The sequence below is a fragment of the Andrographis paniculata genome, unplaced genomic scaffold (genome assembly GCF_009805555.1).
Source record: "Andrographis paniculata isolate CXL003 unplaced genomic scaffold, ASM980555v1 Contig86END, whole genome shotgun sequence".
Taxonomy (NCBI): Eukaryota; Viridiplantae; Streptophyta; class Magnoliopsida; order Lamiales; family Acanthaceae; genus Andrographis; species Andrographis paniculata.
The window spans coordinates 3,065,387-3,088,407 of record NW_026137624.1 but is presented as its reverse complement, the minus strand read 5'-3'; the positions used below and the strand labels follow the sequence as shown (position 1 = coordinate 3,088,407).

General features: G+C 35.5%; 1 protein-coding gene across 1 annotated transcript; it reads right to left on the bottom strand.

Moving 5' to 3' along the window:
- Positions 1 to 4,631: 4,631 nt before the first annotated feature.
- LOC127242403 (putative glutamine amidotransferase GAT1_2.1) lies at positions 4,632 to 7,270 on the bottom strand. Its single transcript, XM_051261941.1, has 4 exons — positions 7,044 to 7,270; positions 6,210 to 6,952; positions 5,887 to 6,093; positions 4,632 to 5,092 (listed from the first exon to the last, which is right to left on the bottom strand). The coding sequence occupies exons 1-4, from the start codon at positions 7,138 to 7,140 to the stop codon at positions 4,850 to 4,852; spliced, it is 1,290 nt and encodes a 429-aa protein (XP_051117898.1). The 5' UTR covers positions 7,141 to 7,270; the 3' UTR covers positions 4,632 to 4,849.
- Between the last annotated feature and the right edge of the window lie 15,751 nt (positions 7,271 to 23,021).

The following is a 23,021-nucleotide window of genomic DNA, read 5'->3' as shown; positions in this document are numbered from 1 at the left end:
TTATAAGAAAAAAAAAAAGTCCATTGATGAGAAGGGGCTGGGGAAAGCTTGAACCCAATTTCTACAGTGATGAATATGAGCGCAATTGAAATTCCTGGAGAGTTATACATTTGTGTATTGATAAGACCATTCACTATTTCTTGAAGCTCGATCTCTCCCCCGGATAAACCATCACTACAAGAAAAAATCATTTTTGTAACAAAACTTTTTCGTCTCTAAATCTATTTTTTCCGTTACTAATGACATTAGAGACGGAAATAGGAATGAAATTACGTTAGCTACGTAAACTTTAGGGACGGAATTCCGTTACAAATATATTATTTTTTTTGTAGTGCATATAGCCAAGAGAAACCATGAACCAGAGTAGAAGAGCTTACGATATCCTAACATGGCAATGACAAAAAATAATGTAATAATATAATTTGGAATAAATATGATTGTATTGTATTTATTCAATCAAATACTTTATTATTGTATGTATACAAATAGAAATGTGTGCAAAACTAAACACGTCTGTCACCGTCAAGCGATTATTACTCATTTTTATTAAAATCCGTGCATGATAAAATGAGCGCGAGAAAAAACCCACAGTTATAAATCTTCAAACGATGGGGTTTGAATATGGCCTCATGAAGCCGAGGGGCTCTCAAGTCTCAAGCCCATTCTTCATCACCATTTTCCTCTCACTCACTCTCTCTCTCTCACCTTTTCTTTTTCTTTCAATCATTTTCTTGCACAAACACCTAACTTACAAACACCCACCATTTCCAAACTGAATCAATTATCTAGACCTCAAGGCCACCGACGATTCACCAGCGGAAATCTGCAGGTATGGATCATCCGTTTGTCAAGTGATTTTAATTTTATAATGGTTTGTAGAGTTTGCAAATTTGTTCCTCGTCTCGATTGAGTTAAGCTTTATTCAACTAAGAACCATTAATTATGTATATGTATGTTCGTATTCTGTAAATGCTTCTATAAGGTTTAGAAGAGAAAGTAATTCATATGGTTGCTCTCCGATTAGGATTTTGATGTGGTCATAAACCTCACATTTCAAGTTATCATGTGGTTTTATATGATATTAACATATACATATATATTATTTTATAGCTAAAATTTTGCAAAATTACTGTGCTAATATATAGTTAGAAACTATGATTCTCGAAAGAATTCTTTATGTTGTTCATCTTTTGGTTATTCTGCTGCTTTCCGTTAGAATCAATTATTGGGATTTAAAAAATCTATGGTTCTTGGTTCCTCAGTCTTTACCTTTTCTACAAATTGTATAAATATTTTATTTACTTATGTTGATTGAAGCTTTTTTTGATAAGATTCAATACTTTCTTCCATAGTATACAATTTTCTATCGTGAATTTAAAACTAGTTTATTTGAATTTTTTTTCTTTTTTAATTTGTTAGACTATAAGAAGGATCATGGTTAATAGATTAGATGACAGTCCAACAGTTGAGGTACATGAGTTAGACGATTCATCCCAGACTATCAACACGCCACAAGCACATCTATCAAATTCAACTACATGTACCCAAAATAGTCTGAATCTGGCTCCCCAGGGACATCTATGTATGAATCAATTAAGTATGAATTTCAATTGTTCTTTTTAACCTATGCACTATTACCCACAATTAAATGAACTTTTGTTTTTTACTCACATATATGGAATTTCTTATCATCTATACCACCATCTCAGATTTTGTATAATGAGACTCAATCCTCACAAGCTAATTTTTCGTCATTCCGTACAGGCCATCATATAATTCAAAGCAAAGATCCTTCTCTAGGCAATCCAACTCAAGGCCAATAGAAACCAACTAACGTGCAAGCAAAAATTAGTCTATAGAGGAGGATGCGGAGTTGGAAAAAGCTTGGTGTAATATGACAACTAATTCAGAGGTATCGGTCAAAAGAGACAAAGGTTGTGGGAGCGAATTTGTGATAAGTTTATTATTCTCATGGAAGAAAATCATGAGGGTACCCGAGTTGAAAATAAAATAACCCCAAATGGAAGTGAGAACCGATGGATGGAGGTTCGCTCCTAGTGCACTAAATGGTGTGCTGTAAGTGTTCAAGCAGAACAACAATATCGTAGTAGCTGAAGTCTGGCGGATTTTGTAAGTCCATAATATTTTCTATAAAAAAAATTACTTTATTTGAATTATATTTATTTATCTAGATAACTAATCTATACCATACCTTAGGGATAATATTAAGATGGTACTTATTTTGAACAACAAAAAACCAAGTTCAAATGTGAGTTTTGCTGGCATATTTTGAAAGAGCAACCAAAATGGATGAAATTTTTGGGAAGAAACAAGATAGATTATCGATCATGTAACAATGAAAAATATTTAGCTAAGGAAGCATCACTGCATCTTAATGGAGAACCATTGTAACCAACAATCCCTATTGATTCGACTATAGGGGCATTCCGAACTGATAAAGATTCCAATACGAAAGCACCTTCTTTGTCTAAGTTAGGTAGGCCTGCAGCATTGGATTTAGAACGTCCAGCTGTGGTTAAAAAATCTAAATATGGTGGCAAGCTGAAAAAGCAAAAACAACGCTGGATAAAGAGGTATGAAGAGTCGCAAGCCTCGGTAACAAGGACTCTAACTACAGGATTGGTGAACTTAGATTTAGCTAATCATGAGAGATAGACCCAACTGGAGAAATTGGATCGTATGAGGGAGTCAAAACAAGATCAACGTTGCGATCTCATGTCCCAAAGGGCAAGCAAGAAGGTAATTGGTGTATGTTACTATTATGAATTAATGTTCTTACGTGTTTCTATATTTTTTTCACACATGGCCAATTTTTTTTTATCATATGCTATTTTAGCATGAAATGAAAATAATTAAAGAAATGACTATCTTTATCACGAACATGAGGGAGTTGATGATTGCTATAAAAAATTTAAAATAAATGGATCCTGATAATCTGGAGTGAATGTGGAGAAAACCTGTTACACAATAAGGAATAAATGAGTAAAAAACTACACTTGAATGTTCAAAAGTAAGTATTGCTTGAACTCTTTAGTTTAATGGTTAAATTACTGCTAACTTTCCTTTTGTCTAACCAGAGATTCAAGCAACACTTGATGCAAAGGATGATCTAAATGAAACAAAGGTTTTTGAGACTATAACGAGCATTCGAGGAGACAAAAATAGAAAGTGTCTTTTCGATAACATAATCATCTCAGATTGAGATGGTTATAAACAATCAATTTTTATTTTTATTTTTTTTTTATCTATTATAAATATAAACTTCATAACATATATGCTATTTGAATCAGGTGTACTACCTACAACCGTGGCCAGCCTCACCATTTGTTATTTTAGGAATGTGATTTTTTTACAATATGGGAATCCGTAGCCGCCTACCTTTCGGGTGCGCTATGGGTAAACCCCCGGCCGAATATAATAGCCTGCAAATTAGGTCCGATAAAACAAGTCACACTAGGCGACCATGTGTGGCAAACAAGACTAGGAGATTTCGGGGTCTAAACACATGAACTCACGGTCACGAGTCCATCTCCACACCACCAAACTATCCCTTACACGACCACAAGTAAAAAATTTTAATTGTTGGATGTATTGTTTTATTTGAACAAAGTTAACATAACTTGCATTAAAAACTTTTATTTTTAATGTCAATTTTTATATGAGGTAGGAAACATGACTTATTCGGAATGTTATGTAGTTTTTATGTTATAGATCACTTATAATGTATAATGTGTGGACAATTATGTTAATTAATACTCCCTCCGTCTCATTTAATTTGTCCACTTTAGTTTAGACACAAAGTTTTAGGTATTGTTAAGAAGTATTAGTAAAAATAATTATGATATAATAAAGATAATTATAGATTAAGATTAAGATGACTATATAGTTTAATTAAAATAAAAAAATTATACATTATGAATTTAAAAATGTGATCAAAGTGTATAATTATATATAATTGAAATAGTGGTTTGATGTGATATAATATGTATGGATGCGATATTTTGAATATAAAATTAGATTTTAGTGTAATAAAATAAATAAAAAAATATTTTAATTTGATATTTTCGAAAAAAGAAAAAAAATTAAGAATAGTAAAAGCGAAACCAAATTTCACAAGTAAACAGATAAGTTCAACAGTTCACCGAATCAAATGGATCATATCAGTAGTCCCGTAAGGGATGGCCTAGTGGCGTAGGGGTTGAATTTGTGACCGTGAGGTCATGAGTTCAAACCCCCGACGGCTCAGGTTACTTGCCACACATGGTTCGCCTACTGTGACTTTTCCGTCGGGCTTGATTTGCAGGGTATTAGATTCAGCCGCAGATTCGGGTAGCGAATGCATCGTATCAGTAACTAATTTGGGCTACAAAACAAATCTGACTTCTTATGTGATAATACCTATATCTTGATTTATTTTCTTCCCCTCTAATTATTCATACTGAACAGTAATATTAAATCTAGTACTTTGAATAGTAATAATAAAAAATTGTACAAAATTGAAGAATATTTATTGAATATAATGTTGTTTTAAGGAAAAAATTTTGCTGTACATATATAAGTAGGCAAATAGGATCCATAATACAAACAACAAATGAAATAAACAGAGTCCCTATTCCCAACCAATTAGTTGATGGATATGAACAATAGTAATTAATACACAAAGTTTTCTTGTGATTAGCGAGCTAGCTGAAACACACACAATTAAGACAAATGGAAGAAATAAAAGGAAAAGCAGCAAAGGCACATCACAAGAAGTCTCCTCCTCCTGTGACTTGACAGACAACTTTCTAATATCAACTTTCTAATTAGGTCATGTAGTTGATGAGTGTCAGGTGTTGACAATCCCATGGAGCTTCCTGTCCAAGATGTCGGAACAGATCTGGGCCATCATGTGGTAAAAGGACATGAGGTCCGAGAGCTGATCCACAGACATCTTCCCCATCATGCTCCGGGCTAACCTCTCCTTCTGCTCCTTCACCTTCACTTTCTCCATGTACCAGAACGCGTTCCTCACCGTCGCCCCCACCTGCTTCAGTCTCGTCTCTTGCTGCAAGCTCAGTGCTGTATTCGACTGCCATACGATGATTTCATTCATTACTCTTGAAAATTGTAGATGAATTCATGTATGTATGTATATATACATATATGTTATAATATAAATTAAAATTCTCTATTTCAATCATAAGAATACATATATAAATATTTATAGTGATATACAAATCGTCTAAATAAGGTCAGAAATCTACGAATCTCTTAAATAAAAGTGACCAAAAAAAATATAGCCGATATCTTCCACGTATGAATTTGAATTCGTCAAAATTAACTAAAAGTTATATAGCCGTCCATAGGATCATAATTAGAATAGAACTTTCAACACAGTTAGACTTGGAAACAGGACTAGGACTCGCTTGCTCAAATCGGAACTAGAGTAAAAAATATGATTTTCTCACTCTATAAAGTTAGAGTCAAAAACAAAACTCACTCGCTCACAATAAAGTTAGAATCGAAAACAGGACTCTCTTGTTCTCAATAGAGTTAGAGTCGAAAACAGGACTTTCAACGGCGGCGTTAGAGTCGAAAGTAGACTCTGTCAATGGAATTGTAGAAACGGAGACGACATAAAAATAGCAGCATAATCGTAGATAAAAGTACATACATTAATAAAATATAAAAATATATACGAGATATAACGGATCATGGAGATACCCGAAGAGAATTTGGCTCTATCGTAAGAATTCGTACATATTTATAGTAACGCACAAATCATCTAAATAATGCAAGAATTCTACAAATCTCTTGAATAAGATAAATACCATAAATATAATATATATTTTCTAAATATTTTTAACAATATGTATGTATTACCTCAAGAAACTCTGCTCCTGCCTCCAGCTCCGATTCCTTAGACGAACTGATCTTATGCCCTCCTTCGTACAAGTTTCTTGCCAGCGAAAAGCTTCTCACGATCATCTTCCTTTGCTTCTCCGTTTCTGCATCCAGCTTTAGAGGCTTCGCCACGCTTGTCAAACTGTTTAGCCTTTTCTGATAGGCAATTACAGCTTTTGCAAACTCCTGCAACGGATCAATTGTTTCTTACACTCAACAAATTCAATTCTATTCTATTGGAAGTTAGTTTTTTTTTTTTTTTTAATTCTTGATCGAATAATGAATGAGGTGAAGTGATCGACCTTGTAAGCAGAAGGGCATCCGGGATAGTCGAACTCATCGGAATCGGGCTTCCTCATCCTCTCCGGATGAAACTGAAGCCCCATAATGAACTTGCCCTCTTCCGGATTATAAGCGTCGGGATCGTAAAACCCCTCGATTAGGCCGTCGGGGGCGAATGCCATAGGCACGAACCTCTGAGCCAGCTTCTTCACCCCTTGATGGTGGTAGCTGTTAACCCGAATCTCCATTTCCGTTGGTGACGACAAATAGGTATGATCTCGCGCGAACCATTGATGCAACGGCGTGTTCTCCACTACCCGGACAGGATGGCGGTGGCCGTCGTAGTTGTCGTAATCCATGTGCAGAACCCTCTCGGTTTCCGGCAGGTTCTTGGAGAGCTCCTTGGCTATGTCCTGGTAGAGAGTGCCGCCGCAAGCGACGTTGAGGATCTGGGAGCCACGGCAGATCCCTAAATAGGGAATGTTCCTCTCCAGGCAGAGCTTGGCAAGCCCTAATTCGATGGTGTCTTTTTCCCTGTCGATGGCGGTGTCGCCGGCGTGCACCCGCCGGATCTCGTCGAGCTCGTCGGAGGAGAGCGGCGACAGATCGGATTCGTAGAGAGAAGGATCGATATCCTCGCCCTCGCAGAGAAGCACGCCGTGGATCGGCTCGAAACTTTCCAGCAACATGTGGACGCCGCTCACCCGCGGCACGATCACCGGCACGGCGCCATAGCTCACGATCAGATCCAGATGATATTCTCCTGAACGGATCCAGATGATTATCATTTTTATTTTTTTTTTTTGATTTGATTGATAAAAAAAGTGATATGTGGATCGACTGTGCGTGCTTACCGACGAAATCGACGAATTTGTTCTTGCGGACGCTTCGTCGGGAGACGATGAGGACACGAGGCAGGATAACCGACAGATCTCCGGCAGCCATGCGCATACGCAAAAACCAACAAAAATTCAATGAATCAAGTAAATGGGTGAATCGAAAGAACGAAGAAGACGATTCAAATGAGTTAGTTACTAATGTGTTTAGGTATAATCAATCTGATCGGAGTAGAGGCGCCGCGTAACTAAGGGTATTTATAGGAGGGGGCCGAAGAGGGCAGACACAACACGGCTGCAAAGGCGGCAGGGGAGACACGTGGCGGATGGCTGCGCAGGGATTCGATTCGGGGCAGGTCAAATCTGAGGTAGAGCTGACCTGGCAAACCCACCCACCCACCCACTCACTCGACAAATTAAATTAAATTAAATTATACTATTAAACTTCCTAAGAATCAGCAGCAAAGAAGCATCGGGACTCGATGTCAATGTGTGTCTGTGACATGAGTTGGAATAAGAATAAATCTGGTGGAGGCCTTATCCACACAGATTGATAGATAGAGGTGAAAATGATTTCAGTAAGTACTGCCACTTAGATTTCATCTACGAATCTGCATGCATGCAACCTGCCAACTGCTACGATTCACAATGGGAAGTTCTATGACCATGTGACAATTTTTATAAAAATCGTTCATATATATATATATATATATATTTTTTTTCAGTATGTCACATCATGTCATATCAAGAATTTATTAAATTATTAAGTATTGGTCCTGAAATCGATGAAGCACATAGCAACAATAACAACTCACTTCGTGAGACACAATCGAAAATTAAAACATCAACGCGGACTCATTCTTTGTTGGAGGATCATACTATGAATGCACATACTGGTGACGACAAAAGTATAAAATACAAAACAATTGTTAACCCAATGATAACTCCTAATAATAGCATATTCTTTTGCTTGACAAAACTGTGTATTACTTGAATTTTTATGTGAAAATCATCAAAGTACCTGATTTATAGCATACGTTATTGAATTATTTCTTTTGGTATGATCCAGAGCGCGTTTGTTGAGATTATTAACGTTTTTGGCCTATTTAAGCTATATTTCTGGTAAAACAAAATAAGTATTGAAATCCAAGCAATGGCGTTGCCGCTTAGCAAGCGACGCTTTTTCTGCTCGAGCCAGTGCCAGCGACCAAACATCCACGGCAGCGAAACGAGAGTGAACAACTCCACAATTCACTAAGTGTTCATCTCTCAGTGGTCTAGCCATTCTGATACCAGCCAGCGACGACAACATCGCTTGATCTACGCCGATGCCGTCCAGCCATCTAGGCAAGCGAGGAAGATCTGTGCCCTTGCATTCTGAAGCGAGCGAAGCGGAACCGAGGGAGTTATGGCCGGTGCAACTGCTTCAATAGATTAACCGCCGTCAACCGCCTAACTGTCCAGACAGTTTCAACTGCCGCTCAACTGCTCTGCAACCGCCATCTCCATAGATCTATAAATAGGACCAGAATTATTTTGTAAAAAACGCGCATTTCATATTTTCCGGTGTTGATTTCTGCATATTTTTTAGAGCTTCAACCCTGTAAGGAAGTTCCATAGTTAGGAATGGCCAGAGGAGTTGAGACTTTCTCCTTATCTGGTCGCTCACTTTACTACTTTTATTTTACTACGTTATTCCTGCTTTGATTTACTACATTTATAATGTAGAATTTTACTGTTTTTTGTAGTAAGTAATGAAATATCAAGATTTATCTGCTATCGCTTCTATCCAAGAGTCATTTTTGCATTTAGACATTAGGATTAGAATCCTATATATCTGTGGAAGAACGGAGAAGAATCGACTATTTTGGCCTAGTTTCGCATCGTATTCATTAACAGATTCTAGCTATTTCAACGTAGCTAAGTACGTGGGAGCCTTGTTGACCTGCTTAGTTGCTGTTCCAAATTCGATTCTGATTAAAAGAGGTAATACAAGGGTAAAGCCACTAATGGGACAGAGATTGGGATAGTTTACTAGGCATAGACGTGGATATATTATGCCACAAAACTTCTAGTGACAGTAGATTTTATTGCCTATAATATTCTGATTCTAGGCATCATTGAAGTATTGTTGTAAATCACTTAAGGTCAAGTACCAGCGAAGTCGTTCTCTGTTTTAACAATTTTTATATAATTACACATTTTGTCGTTACGTCTTATAAATATATGTTTCGCTTACTCACCTTCCTCATTTGCGCACTTTATCCATGAGAACCTAGCCATCAATTACCATACAGCTCAAACACAACATCATCTGAACATCCTCACCGTTCCCCTATTATCATTTATACTTATAACTATAATCCGCTCCCCCTCGTCTCTGCTCACTGCCGTTGTCGCTGCATCTATTCCTCGCTCACTGCCTCCACCGCTCACTCACACTAGATCACTCCGCTTACTTGCTTTCCTTTACTTTATGTCTTAGTTAATTTTTGGCTCGCTCAAAAGCGAGCCATCTTACCGCTTTCCGTTATGCATCACCAGCATTGCTATTCTTGATTTACATTTCGCGACTTAAAATCCCTGTGTTCGACCTGGAAACGCACCATCTAAAGAGTATAAACAATTGTGATATTGCGATGTAGGGTCTACAACTTCATTTCTATCATCTACATTTGAACATGTCCAACGATACACATTGCATCCAAGAAATTCATAAGACATTCCCTACTTTAACTTTAAACATCTCATCTTTGGTTGAATCTTCTTTGGCCGCTACTCCTTTCGGAATTTAATCTATTTGGATCTTCAGAGGGCCAAGTGATTTGTCTTCCACACATCAAATCATAAGCCAGACTTTTGAATTTATCAACAATGTGGCCTATCATACCATAATAAGTGCAACTACTCTTTCGTTTGGATTTCTTGCAAACTGAATTTTGCATCAGTGTAGCTTGCTTCAGATTTAATGTAGCATTGTCTTCTTCTCATTTTGAGATGACAAGGCCATCTGGCATACTGCTTCTTTCTCTTTCGGTCTCCACTCCAACGTTTCCAAGATTATTTTCATCTAGTGTTTTGATGGCCAACAAATTCTTCTGCCAAAAAATAAATCTCGTGTGATCCGATCACAATTCAGCTCCTGGTGTCCTACTTGCTTATAGTATATACATTTTGACTGTTGTATGCTCGACCAATGAACCTTCGTTTGATTTCCAAAATATTTTGAAATAACATCTAGTCTCTCAGGCCTCTCGTTATCAGTTGGATCAGAGAGGAGACCACATCTGACAAACATTGGTTGAGAAGTTCCAGCTCCGTGAGTGTATCAAATCCTACTATGATCACCGTATGGTTTCCCAAATTTCAACACCTCATCGAGATTTTTTTTTATCATTCATCAATGTACTATTCTCACTCAAAAATTTCTTGTTCTCCATCTCCAACTTTTTGATTATCTTCAATTGTTCACTTGAGATTTGAAGCAATTTTTCATTTCCCACGGAAAATATTTATCACACTGTGGTAAGCTGCTCATTAACTTCTAGTAGTGTCCTATTTTTCCTTTCCAAATAATCAACGCATGCTCTAAGTTTCTCATTTTGAGAGATGAATACTTTCTGTTCAGCAACAATCATTTCATAGGTTTCAATTAGTTCTTGAAAACTCGTCCTTGTGAATTCAACATCACCTTTTCCATAGGATCACCTTTTTATTCTGATATCTTCATTGAAGTTTCAGATTTTTGGGGATTTTGTGCAGGTTGGCTGTCACTTTTCCAAATGCTATTCGAACTACCAGATTGGATCTTCTTCGAATCAAAATTTTGGGAAGATTTCCGGATGGACTGTTTGGCTCTTTTCTTTGACATACCTATGGATCACTCTTAGATAATTTGTTGAAGAAGAGGCTCTGATACCAATTTTTGGTACCAAAATTGATCAAGCACCTAGCAGCAATAACAATTCACTTCGAAAGACAAAATCGAAAATTAAAACATCAACACAAACTCGCTGTTTGCTGGATGATCGGACTATGAATGCATATGCTGGTGACGACAAAAACATAAAATAAAAAACAATTGTTAACCCAGTTCGGCCATCGAAGACCTACGTTTGGAGGGTACTAACCCAGGAAGATTAATACTCAAGGATGAGCGAATCAAGCTTATAGAGTTGTTGTGTGAATCATTGCTCTAATAAATCTCGCTCTATCACTCACATAGAATTTCCTAGCACACTCGTTCACACCTAAATCCTCTCCCTAACCCAATTCCTTGTTCCCCTCGCTATTAACTCATTCCCTCATCTTTTCACTCCTCATCAACTTGTTGTGCGCTGTCGTTACTTCTCTAACCTCAAACATTCTCAACATGGTAAAATCATCAAATAAGCAAAGAAATAATTATCAATAACTCCTTAGTTTGACTTCCATATTTTCTCTCAATTAAATCTCCTAAAATTTGTCTATCCATTATAGTAGATATTTTAGAATCAATATTCATTTTGACGACACGTCGGTCTAACCAATTTGAAACGTAATTGAATGGATCACTTATTCTATGTTGAATGGGCCGCAGCTTTTCACCATAGTCCATCAAAAACAAAAGAAAGCTTAAAGATTTCACAATATTTGAAACTCTAAAGGTTTGAATATTCTCTATTTTAAAAAAATATAAAGACTTTGACAAAAACGTTTAAGAATTTTAAAATCCTTTAGATTTTGACTCCAAAAAAAAAAAATAGATCCAAGTACAAATTTAATACTCCCTTTGTCCAGGAAATAAAAAAACAATTACTTGTTGCACCGTTATGAAGAAATATTGTATTTTAATGATAGTTGGTGATTGTTTTTAATGTAATGACCTATTTACCCTTGTATACTAATTTCTCTCTCTTCATGTACTAATTAAATTAAGCAACACAAATAAAGTCCTTTATTAACAATTAAAAAACACTACTTGTCCCCTGCAATATACACAAATTAAAATACACGTACACTGATTTTGCAAAATTATACCTAAAATAATTTTGTCACATTAAACCACTACAGATAAATTTTCCAAATTACAAACAAATTAAACAACAAACCATAATGTAATTACATTTCATAACTGATCCATTACAAAGTCAGTGGTTGGGATGAAAATCACCCGAAATCAACACAAAAAATAACTTGCAGTGAGAAGGAGAAATCAGTAGACGTCGCGATTAATTACAATAACGTAAATATCAATAAGCATCGCGAAAAATCATTGGATTGAGAGGATGAAATCTGCAATACTTAAACATGAAATAAAATAACCGAAATTGCAAAATTTTGCAAGTAATTTCAAAACTCTTCATGAAACAACATGAACACTATCAGATTTCCCTCCAAAAAACTCAGACAATCATAACCAAGTCACATCATTTTTCTCCCTCTAATGAAAATACAATTTCCCTCCAGAATGAAAGTAATTTTCCCACTAAAACACCATTATGAGTAGTTCATATGCACCATCAATACACATATTTTGTTCCAATTGTTGAAAACATGAGAAAGCCAAATTTAAGCATTGATTCTCTAAACAACATTGCTCAATTTCTGCTGCAAGGGTCAACGACTGGAAAACCAACGCATGGCAAATTCACTGAAGCAAGTTCCAAGTTTGGTGTTACAAGAAAGGTGATTCATAGAGTATGGAAGAAAGCTCAAGAATAGTTGCAATCAGGTCAGGCTATTTCTTTGTGTAGTAAGAAAAGAACCTTATGTCGTGTTAAAAAAAAAAAACCATTTGATAAAGCCACTTTGCAAAATATTCCCGTACAGAAAAAAGGGACTTATAGAAATATAACAAAAGAGATGCATGTAAGTAAGAGTCTTGTCGGGTACTGGGCAAAGACAGGACTTATCAGGCCACACACTAATGCTATCAACCCTTCTTTAAGTGAGAAGAACAAGATAGAGAGGATGAAGTTTAGCCTCAAATCATTGGAAATTAACAATGAGTTGAAAGTAGTCCAATTAAGAAGCATGTCACAAATTGTGCATATAGATGAAAAATGGTTCAATCTCACAAAGGAGACCGAGAGGTACTACCTAACACCGGATGAGACAGAGCCATATCGGTCCTGTCAAAATAAAAGATTCATCACCAAGGTAATGTTTTTATGTGCAGTTGCTAGACCTGTGTATGATTCAAGTGGAGAATGCATATTTGACAGTAAAATAGACATTTTTCCTTTTACTGAAAAAGTTCCAGCCCTAAGAAAATAAAAAAACAGGGCAGCTGGAACAATGGTTACTAAACCATTGGAATCCATCACTAAGGAAGTCACCAAGGAGCTTCTAATTAATAAGGTATGTTACTACACCTTGTATTAATCAAACTCAACTTCCTTAGCCTTCAGAAACATATCATCATTGGGTTAATTATCACAGATTAATCAGACTCAACTTCCTTAGCCCTCAGAAACATATCATCATTGGGTTAATTATCACAGGTTTAAGTCTCCTAAATAAGAATTACAAAAATAATCCTCATTAGTGACATTATTACATGTGATCCCGGCAATAAAGGAAAAATGGCCTATCGACAGGGATAAGAACATTATTATTCAGCAAGATAATGGAAAGCCTCACATCAATAACGATGATCCTGAGTTCAGACAAGCATCAAACATTGATGGATTCAACATAAGTTTGGTCTTTCAACCACCAAACAGCCCCGACACAAATGTAAATTATTTGGGATGGTTCCGGGCATTGCAATCTTTACAAATTACCATACCAGATACCACAGTGGATGATCTGCTTGAAGTAGTTCATAAATCATTTCAAGAGCTCTCACACACCACTTTAGAATCATTTTTTGTAAGCTTGCAAGCATGTCTTGGTGAAATAATAGCCAATTTTCACTCAAACAATTACAAGATCCTTCATATAGGAAAAAACTCTTTAAGGAGGTCAGAGGATCTCCCAAAAGACCTACAAGTGGACCATGAAATGATCAAGATATCAATTGATCATTTGATGGATGCAAATGAAGTCGAAGACTTGGAAGAATTTATAACCTCTCTTGAGGAACTTTAGAAGATGAGACTTTTTAGTGTGGTAGGAAGAACTTTTAAGTATAGTAAAAGGAACTTTTGAGTATGTAAAAATTATGTTTTATAAAACACCTAACTTACAGAGGATGTTTAAGCAATAAACACAAGTCAATTGCATAGGTTAGGGCCATGAAAGTCTACAGCTTTCATACTTTTTGTATCACATAATATATTTTTGGTTCGATTGACAATATATAAGAATGTCAAAACAATGATTTTCATCATAGAGTGTTGTCAACTCACTCTCAGAAGTATATTTAAACTACTCTCTCCGATTAAAAATCTTCATCGAGTAGGGGCAGTGTGTGTACAAATTTGAATGCACATGCGGTTGTGTTACCTATTCAGTAAGCCTCCATGAACAATATGCATTACTCACACACTAAGGGAAGTGACAATACACTATGAAATTATAATCAGTATCGAGTGAGCCATGTGTATATCAATTGTAATGCACATGTGGTTGCATTACTTAACAGTAAACCTCCAAACAATATGCATTACTCAAACATCACAGAATCTAGATTACATAGAAAAAATGTTTAGAAAATTCTTATTTCGACCCGCAAAATGTAATTTCCCCCTTCAAACTCCGATAAATAAAACAACGTAATGTATACCTTAGGGAACTTGGGCAATGACATGGCAAGAGGACAGTAAATCCTCAAGAATTTAAGGACAACCTCATGGACAACAGCAGAGTGACCTCCGGCAAAGGAGTCTTCACCATCCCTGTTAGGGTTTATGCCTACCGGCGCAATAGAGATAGATTCATCATCGGAATCCTGCACAACCATCCCGTAAAGAATGTTAGGAGATTCCGGCACCTCGGACAAGAGTAAATCCAAAGCTAAAAAAGGAAATGGTTTACAAAAACTTAATCAAGATGAAAAATAAGATCCCGAACATAATCAAAATGAAAATATAAGATGAAAATAAAGTTAATCACCGGAGCCTAGCGCATACTCGGCGTCGAAGGTCCCGAAATTCTCCGAAACTACAGATCTATGAAGATCTAAACCTATATCATCGGAATCAGGCACGAACTCACCCTCGAAAGTCAGAGAGGTCTCCGGAACAACGGATGTATAAAGATTTGAATTAGATAGTGGTATCCCTTCGACGCCGTAGGAAGCTCCCAAACGCGAATTTGAAGCTGTAAAGGGCACAACGATACCAGGAACTTCGCCACTATGCTTAGCTCCGGCACCATTGGCACCATTACTGGCCATTGACACAATCGACGGTGAAGAGAGAACAAATCGCGAATAGATCGAATAGTGAGAGAAACCCTAACAACGTCGAAGAGAGAGAGGATGAATCGATCTGAGAAAGGGTGAGTTTTTTTTGTTCGTGTTTAATTTGGTGTGATTTAATTTAGTTTTGTATGTGTGTAATTGTGTATAAATGTTTAATGATTTAATTAATGTGTAATTTGTGTATTAAGTTAAATAGTGTATATGTATTAATGTAGTGGCATTGATGTAAATTTGTATTGATATAGGTGGGCCATACTTACTATATAAGGAAATGGGTACTTTGTGCTTGGACGACCAAAAATGGCAAAATGTTTACTTTGTGGCTGGACAGAGGAAGTATATCTATACAAAATACAGAAAACTAGCCCGATTTATACTTTATTATTAAAGAAAAGTTTGAAACAAAATCAATTTATAAAAAATAGAAATGATTTTGTAACATATTAACCAAAATAGACTTAAACTTAACCAAACTACATGAAGATTAAGTCCAAATCTACTATAATCAATGAAAGTGTGATTTGAGTCATCACCGATGATCATGTGATCGGTGTGAATTGATATATATATAAAGGAAATACAAAAATATGTCCGCTATACAAGAAAACAAAATAATACAACATAAGAAAAATATACAATCTATAAATATCTAAGATTTGATCTTATCACCCCCCGTTAAGCGACCAAACTACATGAAGATTAAGTCCAAATCTACTACAATCAATGAAAGTGTGATTTGAGTAATCACCGATGATCATGTGATCGGTGTGAATTGATATATATAAAGAAAATACAAAAATATGTCCGCTATACAAGGAAACAAAATAATACAACATAAGAAAAATATACAATCTATAAATATCTAAGATTTGATCTTATCACCCCCCGTTAAGCGCTGCGTGGGATGCATGCAAACGCATTGCTTGGATCGGAGAAGTTCAAAAGCAGGGCGCGGAAGACTTTTTGTGAAGACATCAGCAAGTTAAAAGAGGAAGGAACATAGCGTATAGTTAACCAACCCGCGGAGACTAGTTCTCTTATGAAGTGGCAGTCAATGTCGATGTGTTTGGCGCGTTTATGAGCAACCGGATTCTGACTGAGAAAAACAGTGCTACTATTATCACTGAAGAGCAACGGACAACCAGAAAGACCAACCCGTAGTTTAGAGAGAAGATTCGAAACCCAAACCATCTCAGAAACAGTACTGGCCATAGCACGATACTCGGATTCGCAACTGGAGCGAGAAACTGTTGGTTGCTTCTTGGCACTCTAGGATACAAGATTTCTTCCAAAGAAAATGGAGTAACCGTATGTAGATCGACGCGTATCAGGGCACCTAGACCAATCTGCATCTGAGTATCTAATTAGGGAGAGGACAGGCTGTGATGTAAAAGAGAGATCAAAAGATAATGTCCCCTTACCATAGCGCAAAATTGTTTTTACAGCCAAGAAATTATCCAATGTCGGAAATTGCAAAAATTGACTTACAAGATTTACATCATATGACAAGTCCGGTCTAGTGATGGTTAAATACCGAAGAGCACCCACAAGCGGGTGATAAAGAGTGGGGTTAAAAAAAGGATCGCCATCTTTGGTAAGTGTCTCACCGGCCACTAGCGGAGTTGATACCGGCTTTGAATTAAGAAGCTGTGCGCGCTGAAGAATATCATGCGCATATTTTGCTTGGCTAACAAGAGACCACGAGATGAGTGTGATACCTCCTGACCCAAAAAATATGTTAGTTGAGCAAGGTCTTTAATAGCAAATTCAGTGCCAATACGATTGATAAAATGAGTAAGCGACTCAGCATGACTACCAGTAATTATTATGTCATCAACATAAAAAGGAGAAAGATAGTATTCTTGCCTTGGTGCATGAAGAATAAAGAAGGATCCGAATGACTCTGAGCAAAGCCGAGAGAGAGGAGAAAATAGCTAAATCGCTGAAACCAAGCCAGTGGAGCTTGGCGTAAACCATATAGAGTCTTTTTTAACCGGCATACATGAGTCGGGAATCGTGGGTCGACGAAACCAGGTGGTTGAGCCATGTAGACAGGTTTACTAAGCACATCATTGAGAAATGCATTTTTAACATCAAGTTGATGCAAAGGCCAGTTGTAATGAACTGATAAGGCGAGAATTATGCGGACTGTGGAAGCCTTGACAACAGGGCTAAAGGTATGATGGAAATCAGCATCGGGAATTTGTGTAAAGCCTTGAGCAACAAGTCTAGCCTTATGTCGCTCAATAGAGCCATCAGAGCGGTATTTTGTGCGATAAACCCATTTCGACCCAACAATATTAACATTTTTAGGTAGAGGTACCAACTCCCATTTGCAATTAGAGTGCAATGCATATATTTCTTCCTGCATAGCTGCTAACCAATGTGGTGATTTCTGTGCAGATTTGAAATTGAGGTTCTGAATTTGTTGCCAGAGGGGATAGCAAAGCCATAGAGGCATAATCCACTGGGTATCGTGGTTTGAAGATACCAGCTTTAGATCGTGTGACTGTATGATGTTCTTGCTGCGGACCAACTGGTGGGGCACGGGGAGATGCTACATGAGTATCGTCAATATATGGCAAGTCATGAATAGGTGGAGCTGGTGGTGGAAACTCAGTAGCGGGAGTCTCGAGCAAAACAAGGCTGGCAAGTAGTGGATAGTGGAGTTATAGATGGATGAGAGATCGGTAATTCAGGAATGGAAGAGGAATTGACGAAATCAACATCCATGAAAGTGGCAATATCCAGGAATTCTTGTGCTGTAGAGGTAGACTTTTCTGCAAACGGGAAAAGTGTTTCATCAAATTGTGCATGTCGAGTGTGAAATATTTTTTCAGAATCAAGATCATAACACCGGAAACCCTTATATATAGAGATGTAGACCAAAAATATGCATGGTCAACTGCAGGGGGCCAATTTTTGTGGAGAATAATCCCTGAGATAAGGATATACTCTATAACCGAACGGTTTGAAGTTTGCAAAGTTCGGAGGAACTGTAAAAAGAACCTCAAAAGGAGACTTTTGAGCCAATACAATTGAGTGAATACGGTTGACGATAAAAATACAGCAGTGGCATATTAGCATGAAATACCATTGATAAACCTGTCTCGGTGATATGGCGATGCTTTCTCTCAGCTCAGCCATTTTGTTGCGGAGTGTGCGGACAAGTTAAACGATGATGTATCCTATTCGCTTGCATGAACTCTCGAACATGGCAGTTAACAAATTCAGTGCCACCATCACTTTGAAATACTTTGATGGTGGTGGAGAACTGATTGCACACATAGGTATTAAATATCACAAGCACATCATAAAAATCAAATTTAGCATTCAATGGATATAGCTAAGTGAAACGTGAACAATCATATATAAATGCCACATAATAGCAAAAACCATCACGAGATATAATAGGTGCGGGACCCCATAAATCACAATAAATAAGATCCAATAAAGAATAAGCCCGTTTCTCATTTAACTGGAAAGAAAGTCTCTTGCTCTTGACTAATTGGCAAGAGGAGCAAAGTTCGGGCCTCGGCAATATTGAAGTAACAGATAAGTGCCCAATTTAATTCAACAATGTAAAAGTAGAAGATGGGACATGCCCTAGACGTAAATGTCATAAATCATAACTTGCTCTTATTTTAGAATTTTTAACATAAGTAAGAAATGCTGCAGAACCTATCTTCAAGACATAAAGCCCATTTTCACAACTGCCCTGAGCCAGAGTCGCCTTTGTAGGCGGTGCTGAATAGAAAAAGAATCATTAGTAGAAACAACCTCAACTGGATAATCAGTTGTCAATTTGCTTATAGAGACACAACAAGAACATTAGTGAGTTTCATTTTCGGAGATATGCAGTGTGTACCAATATGAGAGATAGAGTTGTACAATTTCCAACAATAACAGAATGATTACCAGTATAAGAGACGGCCGAATCTAGAGAGGATTGTTGGGCAGCAATGTGAGCGGAGGCACCCAAATCGATGTACCAGTCGGATGCAGAGCCACACTGATTGGGCTCAAGTGCACAAGAGGCATGAAAAACTTGGGCAAGATCGACAGAATTACCGCATTTGTTGAGATAAAAGGGAGCATTTATCTGCATAATGTTCTCCCTTGCATACTTGACACCTCAGTTTGCACTCGCCCAATAGAGAAAAAACCACCTGAACAACCCCGACCAGATTGGCCTATTCGGGATTATCCTTGATGTGAGCCTGGAGAATAAGCAAATCTACCAGAACTGGTGGGAGAGCAACGTGCGGAAGTAGTAAAAGCTACTGGCTGAGAGGAAGCATTGTCCATTGACCTATGCAAGAGTTCAAATTGGACAACTTGATGAAGAAGATCTGAAAATGAAGGAACTTGAGACATCGCCATTCGAGTATCGGCAAAACTAGCAAACTGGATTCCCAAACCACGAATGAACTAGTTTTAACTTGTGTCCAATCAAATGGAATTAATTTTACATGACGGAGGAAGCATATCAAATTCAATATGTTACCAAAAAAAAAAAATATCAAAAAAAACACGCGCAACAATGGTGTTATATTTTTTAAAGCAATGTAATAGCAAATAATAATGGTGCTTATATTTAATAAAGGCAAAATTGCCCATAACTCCTTTGTGGTTTTGAAATTCAGCGTAAATTCCCCCTCTACTTTAAAAATTGCATGGCGCTCCCTTATACTTTAAAAAATGTTGCATGAAACCACTTCGTGGTTTCGAAACTCAGCATAAATCCCCATTTTACTTTAAAAAATTGCATGACGCTCACTTATACTTTCAAAAATATTGCATAAAACCCCCCTGCTATGCAAAACATATAGATAGAAAATCATCTTCTTATCACACGAGGAAAGTTTCATAGTGGTGGGGTTTCATGCAACGTTTTTAAAATATAATGAGGTACCATGCAATTTTTAAAGTACATGGAAATTTTACGCTGAATTTCGAAACCGCGAAACCGCACGAGAGTTATAAGCAATTTTACCTTTTAATAAATAATGTTTTGATGTAGCAGCCCAACAAGTCAAATCTTATCCGCACATCACAAAGGAATACTCATAGGGTGACAAAATAGATATACTTTCGCATTTATAATTAACAAAAAATGGCTCTTCAGAGAAACCAAAGGACAGTGGCTAACATGACGTTGCTGCATACGAAATTTTATTAGCTACAATTTCCTGGGGATGATTATTGATGATTGTACAGTATACATAACACTAAAGAATACAAATCTCTAAGTACATGTCTAATATAAAAATTAAATCAACTTTAATAATGTTTTTATATTATACAATCTATATTAAAAAAAAATTATGACTTCAAATCTAGAAACCTCCGATCACATATGATTTCTGCTTTGTCGAATCTAATTTTTAAATTATTAAATTTGACAAAAAATTTAACTAATGTGTATTAATAAAATAATGATTGTGGATTCGCATGTCATAAAAAGTAAAAAAAAAAAACTATATGATAATAATATTAATATCAATTATTATTATTATCTCAAAAGGCATTATCCAACATCATTTTCTATTTACAACATTATATACAAATATTTCATTGACAAAATTCAAAGATATTTAGCTGAGTTTGAATTAACTTTTTTAAAAAGATTTTTACGCCTTTATTTTACAACATTTGTATTTTTTATTAACTTTTATCCAAAAGTTAAAAGTAACTTTTAAAGTCGAAAAATTTAAAATAATTTTTTACAAATATTTTGAGTTAGCTTTTGAAATAAGCAGAAAGACTTTTAAATTAAAATTATTATATTGTCTCAAACAGTAATGCTAATAATAATAATAATAATAATAATAATAATAATAATAATAATAATAATAATAATAATTTTAAATATTGATTTTTTTTATTAAACTAGAAGATTAAAATTTTTTAAAAATAATTTAAAATTTTTTAAAATAAACTGCAGATTAAAATTAATTTTAACTTAGATTATTCATTTCTATTTAATATATATATTGATAGTAAATTAAAATTATATTATATGTAACGAAATTTAAAAACTATTATATTTTCATTATTGTAGATAATTAAAATTTTAAAAATATACTGTATATAATATAATTTAAAAATAAATTATTTTATAAAAGTTTAATTGAAAAAATACATCTACATGATACTTTTGAGTAATTTTGATATTTTAAAAGTAATTTCAAATTATTACATATAAATATTTTTTTCAAAAGGTTAAGAATTATATGTTATAAAATATATAACAAAAAATATATATAAATATATAAATATATGAATGTATGTATATACAATATAATATGTGCGATTATTTTATAAATATATAGAGATTTATATATTAGATATATGTACGTGTGTTTGTTAGAGAATTTAATGAGAGAGAAATTAATAAATAAAATATTCCATATATGTATATATATACATATCTATAGAGAGAAAAAGAGTAAAGGGAGAGAGAGAAACTTTGAGAGTATAATTTGTATATCATCTTATCATCTCACCAAATAAGAATATTTATACAAGTATTATAATATAATGAGTCATTAAATTAATAACTTGACAAACTTATTATATGACATCTACAAACAAATGTGACGAGTCATAATACTCCGTCTTATGTGTCATTTTAATTGCAATGAATAGGTCTCTTCAAACCTTATAAGAAAAAAACTCATTGGTACAAAAATTTGTAGTGAAGAAAAAAAAGTACGATATTTATGCATTATAAATACTCCCCATAATCTGGACATCACTTAAGATCTTGCTCACTTGATGTGGACATTATTTAAAATTTTGTTCCCCTGATATAGATATCACTTAAAATCTTGCAACCAACGCATACTGATGTTCTTTATCAATCTCTTGAATTTTGCAGTCGGTAAAACTTTGGTCAATAAATCTGCTAAATTATTATTTGATTGAATCTGCAGTACATCTATTTCACTATTTTTTCTGAAAATCATGAGTAAAGAAAAATTTCGATGAAATATGTTTTATTCTATCTCCCTTTATATATCCTCATTTCAGTTGAGATATACAAGCTGCATTATCTTCGTACAAAATAGTATGAGAATTACCATTTTCAGATCTCAAACCACAATTCTTTAAAATGTGGTGAGTCATTGATCTCAACCAAACACATTCTCGACTAGCCTCACGAATAACTATTATTTCAGCATAATTCGAAGAAGTTGCGGTTATTGTTTGTTTAGTAGATCTCTAGGATACCACTGTACCATCACAAGTAAAGATATAGCCAGTCTGAGACTTGGCTTTATACGGGTCAAAAAGATACCTAGCATATGGATATCCAATCAATTCATGTTGAGATCATTTTGGATATAATAGGTCGAGATCAATAGATCCTTGAAGATAACGAAGAATATGTTTGATTCCTTTCCAATGTCGTCATGTTAACATTGCACTAAATCTGGCCAATAAATTTACAGGAAGTGCTATATCTGGTCTAGTACTGTTAGCCAAATACATTAGTGTACCAATAGCACTTAAATATGGTACTTCAGGACCGAATGCTTCCTCACTTTCTTCTTTCGGTCTAAACGGGTCTTTAATAGGATCGAGAGTTCTAATGACCATTGGAGTACTTAATGAATGTGCTTTATCCATTGCAAATTGTT